This window comes from Hyperolius riggenbachi, chromosome 6, assembly GCF_040937935.1.
Source record: "Hyperolius riggenbachi isolate aHypRig1 chromosome 6, aHypRig1.pri, whole genome shotgun sequence".
Lineage (NCBI taxonomy): Eukaryota > Metazoa > Chordata > Amphibia > Anura > Hyperoliidae > Hyperolius > Hyperolius riggenbachi.
Genome location: NC_090651.1, coordinates 310250073 through 310271447, shown reverse-complemented (window position 1 = coordinate 310271447; position 21375 = coordinate 310250073). Strand labels below are relative to the sequence as shown.

At 43.5% G+C, this 21375-nt stretch overlaps 1 protein-coding gene across 4 annotated transcripts in view; it reads left to right on the top strand.

The window, feature by feature from the left end:
* Window positions 1-21375, top strand: part of GRIN2D (glutamate ionotropic receptor NMDA type subunit 2D) — a 982184-nt gene that overhangs the window by 492650 nt on the left and 468159 nt on the right. For 3 of the 4 annotated variants that reach the window (XM_068241305.1, XM_068241304.1, XM_068241307.1), the window contains one exon: window positions 17216-17275. The exons of the other annotated variant lie outside the window; for it this stretch is intronic. In XM_068241305.1, coding sequence (XP_068097406.1) covers window positions 17216-17275 — 60 coding nt within the window. The remainder of the gene's footprint in view (window positions 1-17215; window positions 17276-21375) is intronic. 4 annotated transcript variants of the gene reach the window in all.

Sequence of the window (21375 nt, the reverse complement as noted above, 5' to 3'; positions counted from 1 at the left end):
CATTTTCAAAATGGAGGACAGAGAATTCCATTGATCACAGTGGACAAACAGGACGCAGTAAAGGAGAAGGAAATTGATGAGTAGACTACACGGGAGGTATGTATGATGTGTGTATGTTTATTTTGACTTCTAAATTTCTGTTGTAAGTGAAAAAAATCAGCCACGACAACCAATATAAAATATAGTTGCTCACTACATGCGATTCCGATTTTTTTTTTTTTTTTTTACGATCTGATTTTTTTATTCTGATTTAAAAAATGTACTGCATTCTTCTACAATTTTTAATTGGAATCAAAAATCGGATTGTATAAAAAAATTGGGATTGCATGTAGTGTGCAAGAGGCCTCATTCAGCTACCATGCACAGAAATGGTTACTTATCCAGCTTTTCATCACTATCCTGCTATCTTAAGTGATCTTTTAAGCCCTGTAATTAGATTCAGACTGTTAGTGCAAAGTACTTTTAAAGCAGAGTTCCCCAACCCTGTCCTCAAGGCCCACCAACAGTACATTTTTTTGCAGAAAACTACAAACATTACCAGGCGAGGCAATTAGTGTCTCAGCAGAGCTGATTAACTACTTCTGTGGATTTTTACAAAACATGCACTGTTGGTGGGCCTTGAGGACAGGGTTGGGGAACACTGTTTTAAAGGACTTATGATGCGAACAGAAAAAAAAAGTTATGTACCTCATTGCCAATGCATTCATCATAGGAGACCTTCAGCGCCTTCCTTTTCACTGTCTGGCGGTCTGTTATCTAAATCCACTCTCTATGGCAGGCCCCAGCCCTCCCCAGGGTCCCCTTATCTGACGGAGATGATAATCGCCACTTTAAAATTCCAGAGCATGCGCAGCTCACCAGCCGCTAGTGCGGCTACGCAGGTTTACAGTCCTGTCTACAGCCGTCCTCGCTCAGAGCGCTCTGCTCTACATCATGTGGGCGGGCCCACATACCTACCCACATGACTGAATGATGTGCCAGTCAGCCGTGCCCCCTCAGCAGAGACGAGCAGCACTGAGCGAGGTGAGCCATGGCTGACTGGCACATAATTCTCATTCAGTCATGTGAGCGGTCATGTGGGCCCGCCCACATGACATAGAGCAGAGCGCTCGGAGCGCAGACGGGCCGTGGACAGGACTGTAAACCTGCACAGCCGCACTAGCAACTGGCGAGCTGCGCAGACTCTGGAATTTTAAAGCGGCGATTATCATGGGTGTCAAATAAGGTGACCTTGGGGAGAGTCAGGGCCTGCCATAGAGAGTGAATTTAGATAACAGAGTGCCAGACAGTGAAAAGGTAAGCGCTGAAGATCTGCTATGAGGAATGCATTGGCAATGAGGTACATAACTTTTTTTTTTTCTGTTTGCATCGTAAGTCCTTTAAGGAATCCCCCTGGTTAGTGTAGCAATGAACAGGAAACCTCAGTGGCAAAATCAAAGATGTTTTGCAGGGGTTTCTGTAGCTTCTGCGTAGCATTGTACAAAGTGTCCCAGGAAAAATAATCTTTAAATGTGCTACCAAGGCTCTTCCATCCTGAGGAGAATTCCCATTGGTTAGTTTAGTGGACCAATGGGGTGCCCTTGCGTGAGATATGAAAATGCTTTTTTTTTTGCTGGGGCACCCATTTCATAGTGTAGAGAAGAGAGTTGGGAGTGGCAGCTGCGGCAGTAGTCCCATCAGTTTGTCACTGTTGCAGCGTAAAGCAATGGTGTCCAGGGAGCCTGGCATAGTTTGAATGTCAGGAGAGTGTCAGGGTGCCCTGTAATGCTGCAGTGACAGGCGGGGGAGGTTTACAATGGAGTGCGGTAGTAGTGCTATGGTGCTGAAAGACAGCTCCATAGCACAAAACCTTGCTCCGAAATCACCCAGTAGCTAAGAACAGCACTCAGATGAAGCAAAGGTGGAGCAGGATACTGAATTCGCCAGTAACACCATGCATTTCCTTTCCTGTACTACAAGCAAATGTTGTCTCAATGTTCCTTCCTTTTCTTCAATCCTCACAAAACAGCATAAAAGATAACGAGGCCAGATTCTACTGCAGGTGAAAAGTATAAAAATTGCATTTTCACCCTAAATGGGCAGGTGTCTGTGAGTTCAGTTTTCCCTGTGTAGAATAATTTGCAGAATTGGAAGAATATATCCACTTAACTTTGGTGACTGAAACGGTTCACAGACACAATGGGCTCAATACTGAAAGCATTACCGCATTCGGTAATGCAAAAAAAAAAAAAAATGTTGATTTTATTCAACATCTAATTCTGGTAGCCTGTTACCACATGGAAAAGTGAAGTTACCAAGCAGTGAGGTAAATTACCGACTTATGAGGTAAAATCCTCCTGAAAGGTTCGTAAATGTAAATTCTGAAAGATAAGAGCATTCAGTAAAACAAGCAAAAGTAGTTGCTTTTTAAGATCAGCTCTTACCTGCCAGTAACTTCACTCATCCGTGTGATAAGCTGTGTGGCTAGTGGGAGGTAGGAGGGGGAGAGAGTTTCCTTGTGTGGTTACTGGCTGATAGGGCTACTCTGGGGCCGGGGATCTCTGCAGGGTGAAGGCATGGCTGCTGGAAGCAGTCTCCTGCTGGGCGCTATCCCTGTGGTGTGTCATTACACCCATGCCCGCTGTGTGCCCCGGCTGATCCTCCGTGCTCCTGGCTGATCGTCCTGATATGAGACAGCTTAGCACAGAGGGGGATGGTGGAAGCCAGCTACCGCACAAAGCTGCTGGTGCGTGACAGCCCAGCACAGCCCTTGTACTCAGCCCAGATGCTGTCTGCCCATCAGCCTTGATCAGTGAGCTGAGGAAGGCAACCCCCTCCCTCACTCACCTCCTCCCTCAGCGCACACATTTGTGCGGAAGAATACCTCACAAGGGAAAGTTTTCAGAATTCTGAAGAAACATCACAAATATCAAATGCGGTATTTCTCCTCATGTTTATTGCTTTACCAAGTGGCCTTTCAGAATTGAGTCCAATGTGTACACTGATGTACGTGCGTATAGAAGTTTTCTCAGTATTTGGCTTTAATGTCTGCTCTGTTCAGCTATGGCTACAGCAAAGGCATATAGGGGTTACTAAGATTGAAACTTCTTCTATACCCCTGCTCTATAGTCCTGGTAGGGGCCATTCTATAGCTGCGTATAATTAGCGCGATAGTGATACATAATATTTATTATTAGTCATGCTCGTGTCACATAAAAGTAATCATTGATAAAACTGTGCCATTAGAAAATCAATTGAAAATCAATTGAACCACAGTAAGCCAGTGCAACACTATGGCCAACCAATCAAGCCTTACTCCTGGCTCACCTCCAGTCGACATACATTTTCTGCCCTGTCTATTCAATTATTCCAATCAATTTTAAAGTGAATCTGAAGTGAAAAAAAAATTATGAGAAAATTTCTATGTGTAGTATCAGTATGGATAATAATAAATAGAACATTAGTAACATGGAAATGCGTCTCATATTTTCATATTTAGTTTAATGGGTTAATTTGTAAAATTGCATCAGAGTGTCACAGTTGCGGTTTAGAATCCACACTCTACCTTGTTAATAGAAAAGAGAAGTGATGACGTTTAAACTTTCCTGCATGTAAATCACATAAGAGGACTTATATCTCAGCGGCTTTAGCTTCTCTTTACTTTTCAGCAAACCAGACTAAATTCAACAAGTTGTTGACAAACTCGAATTTAGTTTTTTTTTCTCTTGCTGTACAGGAAAACAGAAAAGGTCTTCAGAGAATTTCTTACTAGGGTTAGCATTATATGTAGCTATGTTTATCTCATGGGGCTTGATTCACAAAGCGGTGATAACTCAGTTATCACGCCTAAAAGACTTTAGGCGTGATAAGCCGTGCAAAGCTGAGGTATCACCGATTTTTGCTGCTCTTCGCGCGAAGCTCCCGCGCGCAAAACTTTGCGTGCGGGAGCTTCGCGCGAAGAGCAGCAAAAATCGCACAGGCGCGCGCGCAAAGTCCCATAGGGTTCAATGGGCGCAATCGCAAAACTTTGCGCGCGGAAAATTCGCGCGAGTTTCTTCTTATCATGCCTAAAGTCAGTTTAGGCATGATAAGGGGCTTTTCACAGGCGTGCAAACACTTTGCACCGCTTTGTGAATCAAGCCCATAATGTTTCATGTCACTTCAGATATGCTGATCAGTCAGATATGATGGTGCAATACAAATGATGAAAAAGATAATAGGAGTCATTTTTAGCAATCGCTTACCCTGTGTAAACCACCCATAGTAGTTGTTATTGATGGGGGTGTAACAGTAATGGGGAAATAGCGTAATGGAATAGCGGTGGAGTACTTGGGGGATGGGGCAGTATAAAGTGGACCTGAACTCTTGCACAGGACAGAAGGAAAACATAGAGAAATGCACCCTGTATGTATTTAGAGAGTTTAATCTGTTTAATACCCACTCATTTGTGACTAATCACAAGTGTTATTTGATCTCTCAGCTGCGTCCGCTGGCTACCTTGGCAGAGCAGTTAATTGGTACACACAGGATATTAACCCTATGTCTGCTTCCATGAAAGCAGGAAGAAGACACACTGAAGATCTATTTGCAGGATTTGCATCAGCTGCAACAAGTAAATGTTTTTCTTTAAAGGTTATTATGCTGTTGCTGATCTTTTTTTTTTTAGAGCAGAGAGGAAGTTCTGAGTTCAGGTCCGCTTTAAAAAAAAAACAGGCCTTGGGTTTCCATACATTCACTAGTTTTCCGCTGCATTTGCTATAAGCTGTACCATGCACATCCAGCTGCTGCGGCTAGGCTAGCATGGCTGCTGTACAGATTTATTTTGCACACATACGGACTCTTAATATATAGATCACCCAGGAAACCACTAAAATCGGAGGTCACAAGGACATAGCAAGGTAAAGACTGGCGTAAGGGGGAAGGAAAGGTAATTACATATGATCAAGAGAATAAATAAAGCCCAGCAAATAATGTCACCGGTGAAAAAGATGAAAACCATGAACTCTGGCTCTGTTTCCAGCTCTATTCTACGCCTGTTTTTTTTCTGTTCCAATATTGTCTTGCAGTCTGCAAAGAGACAAAGCAATCTGACACTAGTCATACGTAAAACACTTACTGTATAGGTGTCAGGGGGGTTATAATACGCTTGTACCATACTTCAACAATATACAAGATGGGAATAGAACGTTGTGATTCCCAAGAAACTCACTTCAGGTTTCAGCATCAAAATCGCTTACTGGACAAACCTTATACAAACTGACATCCTGTAGTAATGGAAATCCTGTTGTTAACTGGCCGTGCGACAGAGTGCAATTCCTTACAGACACGTACAGGATCTCCAGACAAGGGCCATTATTTCCCCAAAATAATGACAGGCTCTGGAAGAGGACGTTCCCTTTCCAGCCTTTCATGACTTACAAAACCCTTTTTTTTATTTCATGAATATGCTAAGTCCCACCATCGCTATAATGAAATCCGTGCACTGTAATGTTTTCCATTTTACAAGATATTTCATTTGCTGGAAATTGAGTTTATGGATGTTAATGTAGAGCATTTGCTGTGCTAAATGGGGATGATGAACCATCATTAAATACCTTTTTATAAAAAAAAATGAAGATAATTCAATACATTATTGCGAAACATTCTTGATTATAAGAAGTTTACATTTTATATGGTATTGCTTTTTATCTAACACAAAGTAACTGTTTAATATTCATTACTTTAAGAGAACCAGCATGTCCTTTTTGAAAAACGCTATTATATCCTGGGCAAACTGGATAAATTAACCATTACTGCTGCTGGGACATTAGCCTCACGTCTGCAGCGGCAGCTGCTACAGCCGCAGGGACGTGCGCTAGTCACGTCCCTGCAGTTTGGGGTGCTGTGTGTGCAATCGTGTGGACAGAAGCCCATGATCGCGATGTTGCCGGCAGGCGGCAACAGGGGGGATTGGCTGCAGGGTACAAAAGTCCCTTGAGACAATTCGTACTTGTCCGCTGAGAATAATCACTGTTTTGATCAAAAAGTGATTATTCTTAAATACAACCGCCACGATGCCACCGCTCCCCGATTTCCGCCGCTTACTGCCGCTGATAGATTAATGAATGGGGACAAAGCTCCCATTCATTCATCTCCCCTCCAAGCCACCATGAATGGATGCCTGGGTCACTTAGTTACATAGTAACACATTGCTTCCTATGTAGCGTACTTATTGTATGCTTATAGGAAGTCCCGTATAAGGACATCTTGTGGCCAAATAGTAAAATTACTTACAGGCATTAGGGACTGATTTTTTTTAATATGTATGACAAGAGGGTACATCATTTTTAATTATGGGCTTGGAAATAGGGATGCATGTAAAACTGAAAAAATGCACCTTAATTTCCAAATAATATATTGTCACCATACATTGCGCTAGGAATATAATTTAAATCTTGCAATAACCAGGAAAATGGGCAAATAAAATGTGTGGCTTTTATCTACAGAAGAATGTTTAATTTTAAAAGTATAATGGCCGAAAACTGGGAAACAATGATTTTTTTTCCATTTTTTTTCTTAATATTCCCGTTAAAATGCATTTATAATAAAATAGTTCTTAGCATAATGTACCACTCACAGAAAGCCTAATTGGTGGTGGAAAAAACAAGATATAGATCATTTTGTTGTGATAAAGTCATTGGGGAATGAATGGTAGGAGCGCTGAAATGTGAGAATTCCTCTCGTCCAAAGGTGGAAACAACCCGCGGGCTGAAATGGTTAAACAAGTGAGGAAGGGTTTTTTTGTGACGAAACGTTTTTCTGAACTAATATATTGTGCACTATTATTCCTGCTCTAAAACTTATAGAGATTCTGTTGTAAAGAAAAGAAAAAAAAAAAAACCCTCGGGAGATACTTACCTCGGGATACTTACCTTTATCCTAATGAGGCTTCCCCCATCCTACTGAACCTCAGGAATCCAGTAGTGGCTCCCTCGAAACCACAGCCAACAAAGGATGTCAGCTGTAGTGCCTGCAATATTTACCTTCCCTGGCTCCACTGCAAGTGCAGTAGTGTCTCTCCGCTCAGGCTCCGGCGCAAATAGCCGAGCCCAATCAGGTCCGCTCTACTGCGCAGGCGCACGTCTTCTGTGCAGTAGAGCGGACCCAATTGGGCTTTGCTGTTTCCACCGGAGCCCAAGCGGAGAGCCGCTACTGTGTCTGTGCTGGATCACGGTAGTTAAATATGTTTAGGGGATGTTAAGGGGATTCTGAAGGCTTAAAGGATACCCCAACTGAAATGTGACATAATAAGATAGACATGTGTATGTACAGTGCCTAGTACACAAATAACTATGCTGTGTTCCTTTTTTTCTTTCTTTGCCTGAAGGAGTTAAATAGAAGGTATGCAAGTGGCTGACTCAGTCCTGACTCAGACAGGAAGTGACTACAGTGTGACCCTCACTGATAAGAAATTGCAACCATGAAACACTTTTCTAGCAGAAAATGGCTTCTGAGAGCAAGAAAGAGATAAAAAGGGGAATTACTTATCAGTGAGGGTCACACTGTAGTCACTTCCTGTCTAAGTCAGGACTGAGTCAGCCACTTACATACCTGATATTTAACTCTTTCAGGCAGAGAAAGAAAAAAAGGAACACAGCATAGTTATTTGTGTACTAGGCACTGTACATACACATGTCTATCTCATTATGTCACATTTCAGTTGGGGTATCCGAGGACAGGGGAAGCCTCATTAGGATCCAGAGGCTTCCCCTACTCAAGGTAAGTATCCCCGACCTCCAGAGGAGTTTTTGGTCTTACAGGTTTTCTTTAAACTTAAATAACATGACATTGCCTATATGAATAATTAATTAGCATCCATGAATACATTTTAGTTGCATCCAGCCACATACAGGTGTAACTCGAAAGATTATAATATCGTGCAAAAGTCAATTTATTTCAGTAATTCAACTTAAAAAATGAAACTAAAATTAGTTTAAATGCAAAGCGAGATATTTCAAGCCTTTATTTGTTATAATGTTGATGATTATGGCTTACAGCTTATGAGAACCCCAAAATCAAAATCTGATACCATTAGAATATTGTGAAAATGTTCAATATTCTCAAAGTGTCAGATTCTAATCAGCTAATTAATCCAAATCACCTGCGAAGGGTTGCTATATATTAGTTTCACCTTTTAAGTTGAATTACTGAAAAAATTGACTTTTGCACGATATTCATATTTTTTGAGTTTTACCTGTATATGTTGACATACAGTAACTCCAGTGCTCAAATTCCTATTTGACTGTGATGTGATTTTCTTTCACCCAAAAAACTATGGCTGTTCCGCTTTACCTATTATTATTTTATTCATTTTATCCTCTAAAGAGATTGTGTGGTTTGGTTTGAAGTGGTTTTTGAGCACATTTGGGGCTAGAAGATAGTCCAGCCTGGTATTACTGTATATTCTGGCGTATAGGACTACTTTTTAACCCTTGACAGTCTTCTGAAAAGTCGGGGGTCGTCTTATACACCAGGGGCCATATGCAATTCTATTTTTCACCTCAGTTTTCTCCTAGGAGATAATTTTTCATATTTGATTTTAAATAACTTTGCAGTATTTTTAAACTACAAAAGTACCAAAAAGTTGGTGAAAAAGTACCATCAAAATTATTTTGAGCATTTTCTTACCTTCTGGAGGCTTAAAAGCCATTTTATTGACAAGTTTAAAAATATCGCCTAGGAGAAAACTCAGGTGAAAAAGTGAATTGCATATGGCCCCAGGTGTCTTTGATGCCGGGTCATACCCGATGCTGATACGCGATGTGCATATGGGAATGAAGTATGCTGATGTTTACGCAATGCTGATACGTGATGCGCATACGCGGTATGCTGATGATTAATTACCAAGTGCTGGAGATTCGCCGGTTGCCGCATATGCTGAGGGAGAGCTCACGCTGCAAGGTTTGGGACACCCAGGAAATGGAAGAGAGAGATGTGCCCATAAAACATGCCTCTTTCACCCGTCTGGCCCACCCTATCTTGTTTTCACCTCTCAGATCTCACTGCTGAGGACTGTAGTGAAGTGGCACAGGAGCACATGTGCGAGATCTGAGAGGCAGAGAAGGAGGTAAATAGGATACAAGGTTAGGCCAGATTGGTGAAAGAGGCGTGTTTTATGGGCACAGCATGATCTATTCTTGCATACCGCTCTGATAAACAGGAAGACAAGGAGAGCTGACTAATCCACTTATGGTGAGGGAGAGTTGACCAATCCAGCCAGTCAATTCTCTGTATACGGTTATATACTGAGTTCCACATACAGTACAGCACCAGTATCTATTCATCCATAACACCAGTATATGATTTTTTAAATTTTTATTTGGTGTGCGTTGAAGGAGGACTAGTCATTTTAACTTGAAAAGTTGGGGGGTCGTCTTATATGCCCAGACGTCTTATACGCCGGAATATACGGTACTTCATTGTATCTGCCCTCCTGGCAGAAGCTGTGATTGACTTCTCTCTGTATGGTGTGGAGATGGTCATCTGGGTTGGTTGCATGTGGCATCAGTGCTAGGGCTGGTATGGTCAAGTTGTTGGCAGGACAGTGGGGAATTGGCCACTGGCACTAGTTAAGAAACAATTATTAGTGGCGGGATGGTGAATTTGACACGGTCCCCGAAGCCAGCAAATGTCAACTGGTGAGTAGCACAAAAGTACACAAAATGACAAATGGATCACACAAAATAAATATTCAATCCAGTGCAACACACTCCAGCTTCCCTCGCTGCTAGACTCTTGCAGGACCTCAGCAGTGTTCTCCAATCTGATTACTTCTCTCCACTCCCCTGCTCCCTCTGCTGCATATATATTTCTGTTGTTTATCTGTTTTATGCATTTTATGTGCAGCGCATAGCTCAAATTTACTGTTGTACAGTGCATATTTAGTTTATAGACCGCTATTATTCTAAAGAGTTGGATGGAAAGAAAGCCTTGTCTCTTGACGTGGCTCATTAAAGTGGATCCCTGAAGAAATATACATTGGAATTCTAGATGATTCTTGCACTAAAATCACTGAGCTTTCCTTTTCTTCTATTTTTTAAAAATGCTTTTAGCACATCAAATGTTTGTTTTCAAGCCCTCATACCTCCGCCGTAGGAAGTAACAGAAATGCTGACCCATGCTTAAGGTTTATGTGTAATCTTGGTAAGAGACGTAAATTAGGATGATGGAATTTTGCGTGTATACTCGACCACCCATTGTTTTTTCTGTGACTAGAAAGCACCCTAGCAGTGAGATATTGCAATATGCTTACTTAAAGGAACACTATCGTCTATCAAACCAAGTGTTCTAAAATGACAATGTACAAATAATGTCTAAATAGCTGTGTAAACATTTTCCGACGTTTCTAGTTAAATATCAGAGGCAAAAGCTGTAATTCATTGGGCTTGATTCACAAAAGAGTGCTAACTGTTAGCACGGGCGTTTTTGCACGAATTTTCGTATTGCGTGTGATTGCGAATTTACCCGTGAAACTATAACGTTTTCGCGCACAAACGCAAATTTTCATTCAAAAACCATATCGATTTCACACGAAAATTCGCATTTGCGCGCGAAAACATTATTGTTCCGCGCGAAAATTCGCGATCGCGCGCAATGCGAAAATTCGCACGGAAACGCCCGTGCTAACAGTTAGCACTCTTTTGTGACTCAAGCCCATTGTGTGTAGATTTTAGCTGTGTTTGGAATGTCTCATTTGCATAGGTGAATCTCTGCAGTCTGACATGCTAAGAACAGAGTAATATAGAAGCAGAGTTATATGAAATGCTGCTGGTGTCTGGTTTCACATACTATTACAAATGTTTATATTGCACATAAGATACATTTCCTCTGCTCTCTGCAGACAGCTCTCTGAGAGCTTTCTCTCACACAGGGTTAACAAATGTATTGTGAGGGAATCCCCCTCCTCTCATGATTCACTCAAGGTCAGTTTTTGGGACACTGAAGTGTGAAAAGAATTAGATAACAGTAAACAAAGAGATAAGCAATCAAATGTATACAGCAGTACTTAGCAGCACTTCCAAACGATTCCTATCTCAATTGAAAAAAACATGTTAATTGATGGTGTTCCTTTAAACAACAAGGGGGAATGGAGTGCTCCTATAGTGTATTACCCTTTTAGTCACATTCACATTAACAATAATGTCACATGACCTGAGGAAGATGCTGTTGCGTCAAAATACATTGTTAGACTGATAGCACATCATGGAGTACGCTAGCGGAGAAGCTCCACATAACAGGCAGTTTTTGGAACACTTATCTTCTTTGGCTGCAGTGGATGTTGAGTAAGAAGTTGCCTCTTATTGAAATAAGCTTTATTTTAATATATTTTTGTACATGCAATACTTTATGCATTATTGTGGTTGTGAATAATACCTCAGTACACTATATGAGAGCTGCACTCCATGTCGTTTCAGCATCACAACTTATCCATTGTTTTTAAGGACCTGCACCAGGAGTTTACCCAACCTATTGCATTACATTGAGTCTGACTTCAATCAACATCCTCTAACACTTTCGTTGCACACTGAACACATTATTATTTTTAATATGCGTACATAGCCATTCCAAGTAGGGATGGTCAGTGAGATACAAATAATACAGAGTTGAAGGACAACTGAAGAAGGATTTGGAGGCTGCCATATTTATTTCCTATATACACAATACCAGTTGCCTGGCAGCCCTGTTGATCTATTTGCCTACAGTAGTGTCTAAATAACAGCAGAAACAAGCATGCAGCTAATCTTGTCAGATCTGACAATAATGTCAGAAACACTTGATCTGCTGCATGCTTGTTCAGGGTCTATGGCTAAAAGTATATCGATATACAGTATAGATCAGTTGAAAAGGGCTCCTGAGCCATCTGTGTAAAAAGGGCGCCTCCATAGACTCGGCTACAAGGTGGTGAAAAGGGCACACAATGGTTTTTTTTCGGCAACAAGGTTTTGATTTAGCTACAAAAGGGCACCCTTTTATAGCTGATATTTTTGGGGGGCTACAAGGTTTGGGTTGGGGGTCTTAGGGTTTGGCACCACCAGGGGAGGTTTCTGTGTGAGAGTAGGGAGAAATTAAGTCATAGTAATCACCAGGGGGGGGTTAGGGTTAGGCACCACAGGGGGGTCTTAGCATTAGACTCCACAAGGGGGGTCTTAGTGTTAGGCTCCACTGGGGGGGGGGGGGGTCCTAGGGTTAGGCACCACCAGGGGGGAGTTATGTGTCAGAATAGGGAGAAGTAAGTCCTAGTAATCACTTTTCTCAGTTATATCTTTTTTCTTGGCTATATCACTTTTCTCGGCTAAATCTAGTACTATTTTATATCCCAACCAATTTTGGCTATAACAGTACCCTTTTATAGCCCCAAAAATTTGGCTTTAACAGAAAACTTTTTTAGCCCAACAAATTTCGGTTATACCAGCATCTTTTTTTTTAGAAACTAAAACTAGCCTTTCTGCAACACAAGGCACCCTTTGTAGCCAAATTTGGCATCTGTGAGGAAATGCGGAAAAGCCGCCGCAAGGGCTCAGAGTGAGGCGGCTGTTTCCGCGTCTAACATGGCGGCACAACGCGAAGAAACCGCCGCATGGGTAGAGCGGTGGAGTCCGCGTTGGATGCGGCGGATTGCACGCATGGCAAAGCAGCTGACATTGCGGATGGACACGGGGAAACCGCCTCTCGCTTAGAGAGCGGGGTGGCGGTTCCCGCGCCTGAATCAGTGGTCACATTACAAGACATGTCTGGTGTAGCTGGTACTGCTAGTCCACACAGGTTCAGAAGGACGCGCACGCGCGCGCTGAGAGGCAGAGCTTATGTGACAGCCAGAAAAGGGTCAGCTGACCAGGCGGGTCAGCTGACATTTTCACCACCTGCCATTGGTCCAGCACTTAGGGGAGGCGCTGGAGAGCGCTTTGCTATATATACTGGGTGCTGGTCATTCTCTGGTTGTCTGCCGTTGCGATCACTACGTGGTAGCACTCAGACCTTGTCTGTATCTGTGTTCTAGCATAGTTTCCAAAGGTGTTGACGATCAAGGAACTCACACCTTAGCATTAGGAATTTTGTACTGTATTATTTGTTATGACCTTCTGCCTGTCTGACCATCCCTCTGAACTCTGATTCTGTACCTTGTTATTTCTGTTACCCTGTTGCCAATCTCTGCTCGTTCCTGGACTCTGTATTTGCCTCCTGATTCTGTACTGTGCTATTCTGATACTCCGTTGCCAAACCCTGTCTGTTTTTTGGATTCCGTATCTGCCTCCTGAATCTGTACCTTATCTGTCTGTGTGTTAACGACCTGGCTTGCCGACCTCGAGAACTGGCCTTACTGTTAGAGGCAGTTCCCAGACCTGTTAGTGACCCCCTACCTCTCGGGTGTCACTCACGCTCTGTCCTTCCTCCCCTCAGCCTAGCTCCTCCCTCCTGGAGAGTCTAGGCCAGAGGAAGGAACATACTTCTGGAGAAGTACTCAAAGTATACTGTTGCATCTAACCCTCACTTGTTCTATCTGGTGTCCAGAGGTTAGTTGATATATCTGATTATCGGTGATACTGCAGCTCACCAATAATCGGGTATATTCTGTATTCCTGGTGATACTGCAGTTCACCGGTAATCAGATTCTCTCTGTGTTACACCGATCGTTACAGCATCTCACCTATACCGTGTTTCCCCTAAAGTTAGACCTACCCCGAAAGTAAGGCCTACCTTATATTTCAAGTGTGCTTGAAATATAAGCCCTACTCCGAAATTAAGACATAGCTGGGGGACACTTTGTGTATGGGGAGGTGTGTGGTCTCTTACCGCACCTCCCTTGTGGCTGCGCCCCCCTCCATTCCTAGTAATACCTTCAGTGGCGGCGGCATTGTAATTAATATGTGATGGCGCCCTTTGACCCTCACGCAGTATGCTAGTTCGGGCTCTGCGCTGGCGCTCTCTTCCTGTCATCATGTGCGCCCGGCTGATGCGTCCCAGGCGCACATTAAATCAATGTGCGCCTGGGACGCATCAGCCGGGCGCACATGTTGACAGGGTAGAGAGCGCCAGCGCAGAGCCCAACCTAGCGTACTGCGTGAGGGTCAAAGAGCGCCCTCACAGATTAATTACAATGCCTCCACCACTGGAGGAATTACTAGGAACAGAGGGGGACGCAGCCACAAGGGAGGTACGGTAAGAGCCTCCCCATACACACAGCGTCTAGCCCCTCCCACCCCCACAAATAAGCCCTAGAACTAATTTTCTCCCCAAAAAGAATATAAGACAGTGTCTTATATTCGGGGAAAGACGGTACCAGGCGCCTTTTGTAGCCAAATTTGGCATCTTGCCTACGTCACCAGGTGCCTTTTTAACCCGATTTTGGCATCTTGGCTACACTACGCCCCTTTTGTAGCTGAATTTGGCATTTTGGCTACACTGGGCACCTCTTGTAGCTGAATCTGCCTTTTTCCGTCTATATCAGGTGCCCTTTTTTTCCAGGCGCCCTTTTCAAATGTATGCCAGCAGGATAGCCAGGTAACCGGTATTTCTTAAAAGGAAATAAATATGACAGCCTCCATATCCCTCTCGCTTCAGTTGTCCTTTAATGCAGAAGCATGCAAATTTAATATGAAAATGTATGCAGCTTGACAATAGACCAAACGAATCCCACCAAAGTAGAACTCGAATGATCAATGTTCTTGCTGCATACATTTGCATTTAAAATTTGCAGTATTCTGCATTAACTCTGCATTATTTGCATCTCATTGACTATACCTAATGCCATGTACACATATTTGTAAGGGGAAATAACAGTTATGACATCCTTAACATGGATCTGAATCAAACATTTAATACCAATTACATGGGACATATGCTACAAATTCTGTAATAAATATACAGGAATACATATATTATTAGTTGTCCTTTTATGTCTGCTATCTGGTGGAATGTGTCAACTGCCAATCAGCTTTTTCTTCTGGTCCCTCCCTCCTGAATATGTTTATTAGCTGCGGCAGTGTACACCCACACAAGTAGCAGGTTATATACAGCAGGGCTGGATCAGGACCTAGAGCAAGATTACATGGCTTTTAATGGGAGTCTGACACTGTGTGACCCCCGAGCATTCTCATCTTTTATAAGAAAAAAGGATCCAGAATGAAGTCTCCAGGGAGGTATGAGAATACTACTGTGACTTTTTAGGGCTATGCTATATGAGTCATGTGTGTCTTTCCCTGAAAACCCCACTCCCTCCTTTCATGGAAAGTCCTAAAGAGAAAAAAAGATAAAGTTTTAAAAAAGAACTTGAGTACACCCAGGGCTGAATTTACCATAAGGCACTGTAGGCACATGCCTACAGGTGCCTGATGACGGAAATGCGGCTCAATCCTCTCCCCTAGTGTCTCTCTCTTGAGGTTACTCGCCCAGCTCTCAGCATTCCACTGATGAGATCTCCCTTTAGTCGGGGGGCACCTGTAGCTACTTAATACTGAGGGTACCTCTGACTACCTAATGGTAAGAAACACCTGTAGCTATGACTGGCAAGGGAAGTAAGGGAGAAGGGCCAGCCAACACACTTGCACTGCAGTTTGGGAGTTTGTAGGTTCATGAATGGCAAAGTCTAGGGCGCCAGGACATTTGTGCCTATGGGCTCCTGAGATGTAAATCCGGGCCTGGGTACACCCATAATTATAAATACAAATAGGAGATCAATAAGAATAAATGTTAAAAGTGCTTAAGCTTTAACTCTGCACCTGCTGCTTCTGTCAAAGCCACAGTCACAGTCAGAGCCATGTGACTGTGTTCTTATGTATGAAAAAGGCATTTGTAGCTGTTTTTTTAATGTAATTAGGTATTGTTCCCACATGTACATTGTTTTGCACACAACTCAGTGTGATCCAATTCATTATGAATGAGATAGGATCTGCATCTTAACGAAGTGCCATGCATTGCTATATACAGTATGACATATGACCACCTGTGTTGCAGCAGTGCACAAGTAGGGGCTGAAAGGAGGGGGGGGGGGCGCGTTTGGGGGGTTAGGACAGCCGGATCCCTGCAGGGTCTTGGTGGGCATAGCGTCCCCTGTGTGGCCAGGTCCCCCCCCCCCTTTAGTCAGCAGTCATCACTCTCCTTCCAGGCTCCAGCAATGAGCCGCAGCAGACCCCACTGCTCCGGCCGGCATGTCTGCTCCTACTGCTGCTCAGTTCTAGGTCACGGCTTGATGACATTATCAAGTGCTGACGTCAGAAGGAGCAGAGATGCCGGCAAGAGCGGTGGGGTCATCGATTGTTGCGGGAACGGCAGGGAGGTGACTGGATCGTCTTCTTCCCCCCCTACCACCGCAGCTGTCAAATTGATCACTACGATCTGCCAGCTATGGCTGCTGATCCCTGAGGGACGATGTCAGCTGTCATGTGACAGCTTAATCTCCCCTCTCCGTTGTGCACGGTCGCGTCGGGATGGTTCATTAGCGCAGACATTGAATCAACATCCAGTTAGAGCGGCAGCACCACCTGCTGGATGTAGATTCCAACTACGTCGGTCCCCAAAAGGTTAAGCGCAGCGGGAGTTTCAACTCGCCTCCCCCCGGGATCCAGCCACAGGGAGCCATTTTCCATTCTCCTTAGAGGCTCTTGATCACTCCGGTGAGATTGCCATTTGTCGTCATGACAACAGACAGCGACTTCACTGCAGAGTTACAGTGCCACCCGAAGGACAGAAGGAGAATTGCAGCACTGGATCCCAGGGAGGTAAGTGCAGGCTGCCGCAGATCTCTCTCTGTGGTATGATTTTTTTCCTGGTTTTAGGGTCTAAAAGCATGCAAAAAATTGCATCAATTTTAGATCCTAAAATCTAGAAATAATCATACCGCCAGGGAGGTTAAAATATGTTCTAAAAACAGGATAGGCTGAGGCCATTAGCCAGCTCAGAAGAATTTGTGCACAGAAGCAAAAGTTAAAGGATAAGTGCACTTACTATATAATGCCTGTAAGGGAAAAATAACAGGCGTACTCCTGTCACCAGGACAAGTCCAAAGTTCTGCCTGGTTGGTATTATTCCTTCTGGACAAAAGAAAACAAAATCTGTATCTTCTATCCACTAGAGGTTACAGCGAGTATAGATAGACTGTCTCTTCATTATAGTGAATGTAGAGGAAGACTGTCCATACTCATTTTCTGTTCTGCTCCCTCTGGTGGCTGGTGGATTCAGATTGTTTTTCTTTTTTTTACAGAAGAGGAGGATTCCAACAACAAGACCCACCAAAGGAGATCTCGAGGATCATTAAAGCAAAGTGAGTACAACTATTCCCTTTCTTTTACAGTCACAGGGACCTATTAAATAGTGAGAAGTATACTTAACCTTAGAGCTGAAATCACTGTAGGTAATCACAAGTATACCAAGATCAGCCCTCTGGTTTGCCTCCTCTTTCACCCCACAAAAATATATACAGTGGCTTGCAAAAGTATTCGGCCCCCTTGAAGTTTTCCACATTTTGTCATATTACTGCCACAAACATAAATGAATTTTATTGGAATGCCACTTGAAAGACCAATACAAAGTGGTGTACACGTGAGAAGTGGAACAAAAATCCTACATGATTCCAAACATTTTTTACAAATAAATAACTGCAAAGTGGGGTGTGCGTAATTATTCGGCCCGAGTCAATACTGTGTAGAACCAGCTTTTGCTGCAATTACAGCTGCCAGTCTTTTAGGGTATGTCTCTACCCGCTTTGCACATCTAGAGACTGACATTCTTGCCCATTCTTCTTTGCAAAACAGCTCCAGCTCAGTCAGATTAGATGGACAGCGTTTGTGAACAGCAGTTTTCAGATCTTGCCACAGATTCTCGATTGGATTTAGATCTGGTCTTTCACTGGGCCATTCTAACACATGGATATGTTTTGTTTTAAACCATTCCATTGTTGCCCTGGCTTTATGTTTAGGGTCGTTGTCCTGCTGGAAGGTGAACCTCTGCCCCAGTCTCAAGTCTTTTGCAGACTCCAAGAGGTTTTCTTCCAAGATTACCCTGTATTTGGCTCCATCCATCTTCCCATCAACTCTGACTAGCTTCCCTGTCCCTGCTGAATAGAAGCACCCCCAGAGCATGATGCTGCCACCACCATATTTGACAGTGGGGATGGTGTGTTAAGAGTGATGCGCAGTGTTAGTTTTCCACCACACATAGGGTTTTGCATTTTGGACAAAAAGTTCAATTTTGGTCTCATCTGACCAGAGCACCTTCTTCCACATGTTTGCTGTGTCCCCCACATGGCTTGTGGCAAACTGCAAACGGGACTTCCTATGCTTTTCTGTTAACAATGGCTTTCTTCTTGCTACTCTTCTATAAAGGCCAACTTTGTGCAGTGCACGAATAATAGTTGTCCTATGGACAGATACCCCCCACCTGAGCTGTAGATCTCTGCAGCTCGTCCAGAGTCACCATGGGCCTCCTCACTGCATTTCAGCGCTCTCCTTGTTCGGCCTGTGAGTTTAGGTGGACAGCCTTGTCTTGGTAGGTTTACAGTTGTGCCATACTCCTTCCATTTCTAAATGATCGCTTGAACAGTGCTCCGTGGGTTGTTCAAGGCTTTGGAAATCTTTTTGTAGCCTAAGCCTGCTTTAAATTTCTCAATAACTTTATCCCTGACCTGTCTGGTGCTTTATCCCTGACCTGTATGGTGTGTTCTTTGGACTTCATGGTGTTGTTGCTCCCAATATTCTCTTAGACAACCTCTGAGACCATCACAGAGCAGCTGTACTTGTACTGACATTGGATTACACACAGGTGCATTCTATTTAGTCATTAGCACTCATCAGGCAATGTCTATGGGCAACTGACTGCACTCAGACCAAAGGGGGCTGAATAATTACGCACACCCCTCTTTGCAGTTATTTATTTGTAAAAAAAATGTTTGGAATCATGTATGGTTTTTGTTCCACTTCTCACGTGTACACCACTTTGTATTGGTCTTTCACGTGGAATTCCAATAAAATTGATTCATGTTTGTGGCAGTAATGTGACAAAATGTGGAAAACTTCAAGGGGCCCGAATACTTTTGCAAGCCACTGTATAAAAGAGGATGGTGCTCACAGACCCCAAATATTTCACCTTAAAGAGGAACTCCAGCCTAAACAAATATACTGTCATTAAATTACATGATTTATGTTAATTAAAATAGATCGGTAATATAATCTCTTACCCACCCTGTTTTAAAAGAACAGGCAAATGTTTCTGATTTCATGGGGCAGCCATCTTTTTGGTTGAAAGGAGGTGACAGGGAGCATGATACACAGTTCCAACTGTCCTGATAACCCCTCCCTGGTGCGCTCACTAGGCTTCAAATTTCAAATTAAAAATTAAAAAAAAAAGGCTTGGGTAAGAAAAACAAAGTTTTGATGCTATGAAACTGTTAAAGAAACACTACATTTTTAGTCTGGAGGTTCACTTTAAGGAGAGAAGGACCTTTACAGTACGCAAGATAAACAGATACATCAGTTCTCCTCAATAAGCACATCAGATTTTCCTGCATAAGAAGCATAAAAAACAAAGTCCCACGAGAGTTAATCCTATGAATACGTTGCACAAAGTTCACATTCCAAAGAGAGAGTCTAGCATGTTCAACTTCTTTACTCAGTATCCTGCCTTGTGTACTTCTGAATCAGATGTCTTGGATAGATAGACAGCCACCACCACAGCCCGGTGAGCGACTCACCATGTGTAGCGACCTACTGGCAGGTCAAATGTAGAATTGGAACCGTTCCCAGGTCGTCCCCCACCACTCTGGCTCAGCTTCCCTTTCACCTTAAACTGCTTCTTCAACACCTTGTGTACTGCACTCCCTGATCCTCAATAAAAAGGCCTCATATTGTGTAAAACTGCTATGATTTATTAAAACATAAAATTCCAGTGCATTACCATGCACCAAAATTCAACAGTGTAGCGTTTGATGGCTGCTTAGCTGGCTGATGACTACTGTATTCTCGGGTAGCATTTCCGCTACTGCGTGCTCAACTAGTTCCGCTCTGTCTCGGTATGCCAGGTTGTCCCGCTGCCTCTCAGCGTTGCACGTGTGGCTAGACCTCCGCATCTAAGCTCCGTCCGACATGTTTTATCTCAATGACTCATCAGGGGTGGAGCTTAGATCCGGAAGTGAAGCCAGACTCTAGGGGGCAGCAGCGCTGTACATGGAAGAGCAGACAATCTTTCTCACACTTTATGCCTCTGCTGCTGACTCACAAGACGGAAGAGCTGAAGGTGTATTCCCCACCCCTCTTCATTAGAATTCACTACTCTGCTGGCTTGTCCCACCTCCTCTGAATGTGCTGCCAATAGGAGAAAATTAGCTGGGCGCAGCACCCGGAAGAGCTTTGGGAGACACTGAAACAGCACTCACTTTCACAGCATAGAGATTTGCGTTTTTTAAACCTACCACAAAAATGATGGTGGCTCTCCATAGAGCCTGGTACACTCTTTCAGTTATGATTGGCCAATCACTGACCAACTTTACCACCATGTAGTATGAGGGTTTACCTACTCAATCTGCTCATGGTACTCAAACTGTTTATCCTCATACTACATGGAGGTGGTAAAATTTGTCAGGAATGGACCAGTCATAATTGAAAGTGTGTACCAGGCTTTAACCTTTCTGTGAATCTTGCTTTGTGTGTATTATCAAGGCCACGCACTGGCAGATTGATATGACAAAAGTAATCTTATAATCTCAAAGATAACAAAAATTACCAACAGTCTTGGAGGTGGTTACTACTGTAGGGGCTCTTTCCCACTAAGCCGTTGCGTAAGATGCGACGTTAAGGTCGCATAATGTGCCCCTAACGCATCGCATGTGAGCTTTGAAGTTGGACGTTATATAGAGCCGCATTATGCATTTCTTGATGCGTCCGTGATGTGAACTTTTTGATGCATACTATGGGACGAAAACGGCGCATGTGGCAAATAAAAAAAAAAAAACAGTACTGAGCGTGTGCAAACATCCGAACACAGTCACATACGAGTATAACGCACAGCACGCTGCACTTTCATTTACCGTGCAGCGTTATACTCCAACACAACATGGGCACTGTGAACAGCCCATTGATTTTTCAGTGCTGTGAGTTGGGCTGCGTTACAGGCTGCTCTAACGTGCACCTGTAACGTCTAGTGTTGGGCGAACAGTGTTCGCCACTGTTTCGGGTTCTGCAGAACATCACCCTGTTCGGGTGATGTTCGCGTTCGGCCGAACACCTGATGGTGTTCGGCCTTTTAAGTTCGGGTTCGCCCCGAACTACTAAATGGCCACCGAACAGGGGCGAACAGGGCCCCTGTTCGGCCGAACAGGGCCCTGTTCGGCCGAATATTGCCCCCCTATGGGGTCGCAGGCATAAGGGGGGA